Genomic DNA, 6,048 nt, shown 5'->3' with positions numbered 1-6,048 from the left:
TATTTATAAAACAATAGGAGGAATTATATAACTACAAATAACGAATTGGACAGTTTTTATTAAGGGATTTGTGTAAAGATAATTGAGAGGAAAAATGAAAAGAAATTGGAGCAGTTCACAATTTTATAAATACTTTCATTCACTTTTATTTATTTTTTCTACACATTGTAATAATTCTTTACAATTTAAATTCACAGCTGATGATGCCAGAGCATTCTCGTGGCATTTACCAGAACTCTTCGATCTACCCTTACGGTAAATTCAGAAATGTTTGATCCGCTCTTTTGTCAATGACTTTATTATTAACTTACCGGAAGTAAATCCTTAAAAAATATCAGTAGTTTGCGAAAATTCCACTTTTCTTCACCTAAAGTTTAATTTTCATGAGCAAGAATTAATTGTGCAATTTCTATTTAATCGATTAATTGCATTGATAATTTCGCTTGAAATCCTATACGCTAAAATATTATCATTAAGTACATAAAAAAATATCACACGAATTTGTTGTAATCATACGCGGAGAAAGAACTTTGCGAAAGCCGAAATGATAATTCATAATTAGTATTAAATTAAAGTTAATGCCTAAGATTTCCGTGAAATCTTTCCTCCGCGTAAGTCACTCTATGTAATCCTAAAATACTGTCAAAACTATTACGAAAATCACTGAAAGAATTTTCAGACGAAAAGAATAAGGACGATGTGATGATGAGGATAAAGCCCCTAAGTTCTGCAGATTGATATTTATTTCCTCCAGAGGCGTGTCCTCGACATTCTCCTTATGGGGACTCGTTGTGTTTTTGGTAATCATCTCAGGGGGATCCCTCGGTTGGTAATTTCCACAGCTGGGGAATCCCACGGGTACCGCCGGCATCTCGTCATTATTTCCTACCTTAAATACTAGAGCCATTCCAATTTCCACGTGGAAGTCAATGTGACAGTGGAATATCCAATATCCTGGAATTATTTGAATTTGTAAAATAATTTTCTCATCACTGCACTCAAAAGTTAATTCTTCCGAAGGAAAAATGAGTAATCACTCACCCGGATTATCAGCGTAGAATCGAACAATTGTGTAACCTCCATCAGGTACTGTTACAGTGTCCTTCAAAGGTGCACTCTCCAATCGTCTCACAATGCTTCCGTTTCTATCCAATTCCTTGATCTCATCGACAGTCACAAATTTCCCAACCCGAGTCATAGCCACAACTCGAAATGAATTGCCGTGCAAATGAAACGGATGATTTGCATCGAATGCAACACCCTCGTCCACCAACACCAACTCTATCACATTTCCCAGGGCTACTTGAATTACATGAGTGCACTCACAGTACTTGTTTTTACAGTCACCGACTGTTGACGAATTGCAGAAATTTTCAGTTGTCATTGAGTCACGTTGGGGTAACAGTGGAAATTCCGGGAATTTCATAGAGATGTGGTTTATCTGAGGAGTCAAAAGCACCTGTGGGTGTCCTTCAACTGAAATTTAATTTTTCCATTTAATTCATTGAGAGTGAATTCTGGAGGAATGAGAATTCTCGGAGAGGATCGCCTACCCTGGTAATGAAGATTACTCTTGTTGTAGAAATCATATCCTAAATAGAAGGTCTGATCTGGATCTCGTAGATTGCTCTCGTCATCTGGTTCTAGGGATTTCAATAACGGAATGCTTACTGTGTCACTTGATTCGGTTCCTTTGTTCAAACCGTTCACTTGCTGTTAAAAAAATATATATATATTCGCCTCGTAGACAACATCAGATTGTATAATGCACTCATTCTGTATATTTTACATGAGAAATGGGACAAATCATCCCTTCACTCACCATCGCAGGCTCGTCATTATCGTTCTTGTCGTGTTCAAAATTCATCCAGTACTTATTCTCCATTGGTTCTTCGTTAGGTGCTCCCTCGTACCTCAGGATGGCTCTTTGTCGAACATTCATGAACCTCTCGTCACAATCCATCAGACCTCGGAAGCGAATCCAGTAATTATCGACGCGTTGGTTCATGCTGACGATGAAGTCAAACCTTTCACCTGCGTAAGTGACGAGAGAACTCGCTGAAAATACATATGACGTAATAACAGATGGAATTGCGTCCTCACGAATTTTTTCATAATACCGACCTTTCACGGGGTCTATGTCGTTTCCGTCAGTGCTAATTATATACATTGTGTGATTGTCCATGGATATTTCGATTGGACAGTTGAGGAATCCGGCGTTGATCAGGCGAAATCGATGTCTCTCCCCCTGAAGATCAGTAGAAAATTTGAAAATTCTCTAACAAATTTCCCCCATTACTCCTTTTACGAGAAAATAAAAATCACCTGTTTTACAGTAAAATCGGCGAAAGGCATACCCTGGGGAATATTCGTATCGATGTGATTAGAGTCGTATGGACCAAAACCATTGATGAGCATATTCGGTGGTTTGTTGTCCCCAAATGCGTGGTGATGGTCTAGGAATTTGTCATGCCCAATAATGTGGTCCCAATCGACAACCACAATCATGTGCTCGTCGACGTCGTACAGGTCTCGATGATGATCTCTGCTTTCTGGGGGTCGAACAATCAGAGCTCCGAATACTCCGTCACCTCTTTGCATACCTTCAGTGGAGTTCATGAATCAGAAATGGTTTCGCCAGTTGATTATTATCATGAGTAATAATAATTGAAGGTACATACCAGAGTGAGAGTGCCAGAGATGAGTTCCTGATGTTGCTGCTGTGTAGTGATACCTGAATGTTGATCCTGGATGGATTGGACACTGAGTGACGTATGGTACTCCATCCATGTATGGTGATGCACGGTGATGCTGTCCATGCCAATGCATTGATGTACTCTCGGTTGTCAGGCTGTTTATTACGTCGACGATGAGTCTATCTCCTTGGCAAATCTGACGCCAAAATCAAATTCAATTACGCTGGTACTTGCTGGTCGAGCGTAAATAACATTAAAGTATTTAATTAACAAAATTATCGATGAGAGAAGATGGTCATCAATAATTTATTGAGCATCATCACGAAAGTTACACGTCCACTGTAATTTTCATTACACAAAACGTAATAGGTCCATTATCAGCAGCTGATGCTCGGTGTCTCATTGTCGAAGTCAGTAATTGAAGTGAGAAAAATTGTTTTAATCTTCAATGAGTTGCAGAAAACTTGAGATAATTTGAGATTACCGAGATTGAAGTCTATAAAAAGTGCGATTAATTTAAAATTGCGGGTAAAATTGAATTTTGTTCTGAAGAAAATGAATTCAATTGACAGAAATTACTTGAATTATCCATCATGTGCATTTCTTTCCGAATGAGTGAGAATAGGCCAAGGGTGATGCGAACGAAAATGTCCTTCAGGTGAAAATTGTTTATGGAGACGCGTTATTATCTTGTGATTTGAACTCTCACGCCCAAGTGATGGTTGTTACACGTGGTTATGACTAATTGAGCTGATTTTTTTTTTCGCGGACCATTAGACAACAATCACCCGGTGTTTATCAAGGCCATCATCCCGACGAACCTTCACTTTTTATAGCACTTGTTGTTCCGCTTCGTGGCCGAATGTATAAACAGTCAGATTATTCTGTAGCAGTTATTCTAATCTGATTGTAATTGATAGTTCTTTTTTCACGAATTAAGAACATTTTTCCTCGTTTGAATTCCGTTAGACAGATTGGAAATACTTCAGAAATACTTTGAGGCATTCAGATTATTTCTTGCGGAGGATATATTTAGAATTTTTTTTATTACTTCTGAGATCTTTTTTTCTTATACCTCGATACCGGGCCCCGGTAACTGACGATTTACAACTGTGATTGATCGTCTGAAGCCATCAGCTGGAATGCATTGGGGTAGGAAACAGTGGGTGAGATTTTTCGGACAATCCCAGCATGATTTACTCATTGTAGAGTAATGCTCCACTTGGAAGGAATACTGACAGATCATCGGGGGTGAATTGTCCTTGCAGGGACGACGACACGGATGACTCATCATGTCGACGTATTTTTCGTTCTCCATGTCCAAATGCTCGTTGTCAATGTTAATGAGTATTGAGGCTGTAAAGATAATACATTGTGTCGGGTTGATGTTTGCTGAGGGATTTGAGAAGAATTAACGAGGGGTGTTGATTACAACTTATCATTCCTCTTCATCACTTTTAATTCTCGAATGGTAGTTTTTTCCCGTTTTTACCATAAATTGATAAACGCCATTTATTAATTTGACGTCTTATTCCGTTGATAACTGGTTTCTTTGAATGACAAAATATTGTGGAAAAATACGAATGAAAAGTAATTTTCTTGTTCGTTATGGAATTTTAAATGAACAAGATTTATTTGTTAATTGTGAACACGTGGGTGTCATCAGTTCTTCATTTGTTAATGACCGGTTCGCTCAATTCACTGTAGATACTTCAAACTGATAATTCATGCTCATTAGAATCGAAGGAGATTAGGGGAAACGTTCAATGAGCAATGCAATTTATTGCTTTATAATTCACTCTGTTCAAAGAACATTTTGCCGGTGTATTTCTCGATATTTCACAACATTTCATCGTTTAATTCGTTTTACAATGCACTCGATAAAAAAATAATTGTTTTACACAACACGTGCCTTTATTGACATGAACTTCATTAAATTCACAAACCTCATTATAATTTACCGTAATAATAAATTTATTAATTCATTCCTTTATGGAGCCAATTAAAAAATCATATTAATAAATTCGCAAAAAATTTTCAAAAATTAATAACTATCCACTCCTAAAAATTAATAGAGATGAATATTAAAATTTAAAAAAAACTCACCCTCTGTGAAAAAATTGAGAGCAATGACTGATAAACTTAGAATTCTCCACTTGATCATGATTTTAATTTGGACACTGCCGGTATAACTGAAGGTAAAATAAAAAGGGAAATTCACAGAGTAATCCTAATCACTGAGCACTCATTACCCACTACCCAGTGAGGAGGGCACTTGAGTAATGAAAGACCGATGTCAGACTGTCCGAGTGTTTTGGCCAGATGAGTTTAACCGTTTGGGTAAAGACGTCGCTGGATTTTCCATGAGTCCCAGGTATTCCCCCGTTCTCCAGACATATCTTTCACTGTTGCATATAAAAAAATGACACTGAAGGCTCGACTAGAGACGCGGATGATCGACTAAATTCAACTGATAAATGAACGTCAGCTTTTACTAATACGGATTGATAAGGCGCTCCACCGCGTACACCTGTTATCAGTCGTGGTGACGTATTTGTTAATAAATTATTTGGAAAATCCGGGGTGGGGATATTCTGGGGGGAAATTGATGTAATTCGGAGGGATTTGATGTAGAGAAACTCGTTTCAGTGTCATCACGCACTCAGGGAAAGCAGTCACATGGGGTCTTATCAAGTTAACGTAATACTTACTCAACTACGTTATGGTTTTTGCGCAATTCTCGGTTGTTTATAACTCGTGGACGAGCTGGAAACTTGGTGGTGTGATATTGTTTTTTTTTTCTATGAAAATACTTTTTTTTCGTATCTGCGGTAGGAATACAGAGTTAGAGGAATTTTTATAATTTTTAATTGTCGAGGAAATCCTGATGACTGACGTTGGACTAATTTTTTTTTCTTCTCTGAAATTAGAGATAACAGGAAAAACCACCGATCACGGCAACAATATCAGGTTTTATGTGAAAATGGAAAATCAATTATTGCAGCGCTCATTGACGCAATTTCCCCCGGGGTGTCGCAAGTTCTGAGAAAGATGAAAACTTGAAATGAATTTTCCGGTTAAAATTCCCACTATTTAAACAATTTGCCTTGAAGTTGAATTACCTAAAAATTGTGGTTGCATTTGAAATGATAATCGTATGTTGAAAAAATTAACGAGCGCAATTCCCTCGACAGGATGATCTCACCATGATGAAAATACCAAGGACTTGAAGTGAATTATTAATGAAACGAAAAATAAGGTAGACTTGAAACTGTGGCATCACTTCCCGGTCTATCTACCATTAAATAAAAATATGAATGCATTCTTGTTCACGTAATATGACCGGTGAAAT

General features: G+C 37.5%; 1 protein-coding gene across 2 annotated transcripts; it reads right to left on the bottom strand.

The window, feature by feature from the left end:
* Nucleotides 1-148: 148 nt before the first annotated feature.
* On the bottom strand, nucleotides 149-5,593 carry LOC105265237 (laccase-1). 2 transcript variants are annotated; one of them, XM_011302636.1, is made up of 10 exons: nucleotides 5,408-5,593; nucleotides 4,803-5,226; nucleotides 3,772-4,052; nucleotides 2,682-2,892; nucleotides 2,326-2,603; nucleotides 2,125-2,248; nucleotides 1,823-2,058; nucleotides 1,554-1,713; nucleotides 1,042-1,476; nucleotides 149-954 (listed from the first exon to the last, which is right to left on the bottom strand). In XM_011302636.1, the coding sequence occupies exons 2-10, from the start codon at nucleotides 4,858-4,860 to the stop codon at nucleotides 632-634; spliced, it is 2,106 nt and encodes a 701-aa protein (XP_011300938.1). In that variant the 5' UTR covers nucleotides 4,861-5,226; nucleotides 5,408-5,593; the 3' UTR covers nucleotides 149-631. The 2 variants fall into 2 exon arrangements, with proteins under 2 accessions (XP_011300938.1, XP_011300939.1); XM_011302637.1 differs by having other exon boundaries at nucleotides 4,803-5,101.
* Between the last annotated feature and the right edge of the window lie 455 nt (nucleotides 5,594-6,048).

Source organism: Fopius arisanus, unplaced genomic scaffold, assembly GCF_000806365.1.
Source record: "Fopius arisanus strain USDA-PBARC FA_bdor unplaced genomic scaffold, ASM80636v1 scaffold00028, whole genome shotgun sequence".
NCBI lineage: Eukaryota > Metazoa > Arthropoda > Insecta > Hymenoptera > Braconidae > Fopius > Fopius arisanus.
Note: the sequence above shows the minus strand (reverse complement) of the source record. Positions and strands in the feature narration are given on the sequence as shown.

Coding starts and splice junctions, on each gene's coding strand:
- LOC105265237 (XM_011302636.1), bottom strand. CDS start 4,860: ATGATCAAGTGGAGAATTCTAAGTTTATCAGTCATTGCTCTCAATTTT. Junction 2,249..2,325: donor CCGATTTTACTGTAAAACAG/GTGATTTTTATT, acceptor ACTGATCTTCAG/GGGGAGAGACATCGATTTCG. Junction 1,714..1,822: donor ATAATGACGAGCCTGCGATG/GTGAGTGAAGGG, acceptor TTTTTTTAACAG/CAAGTGAACGGTTTGAACAA.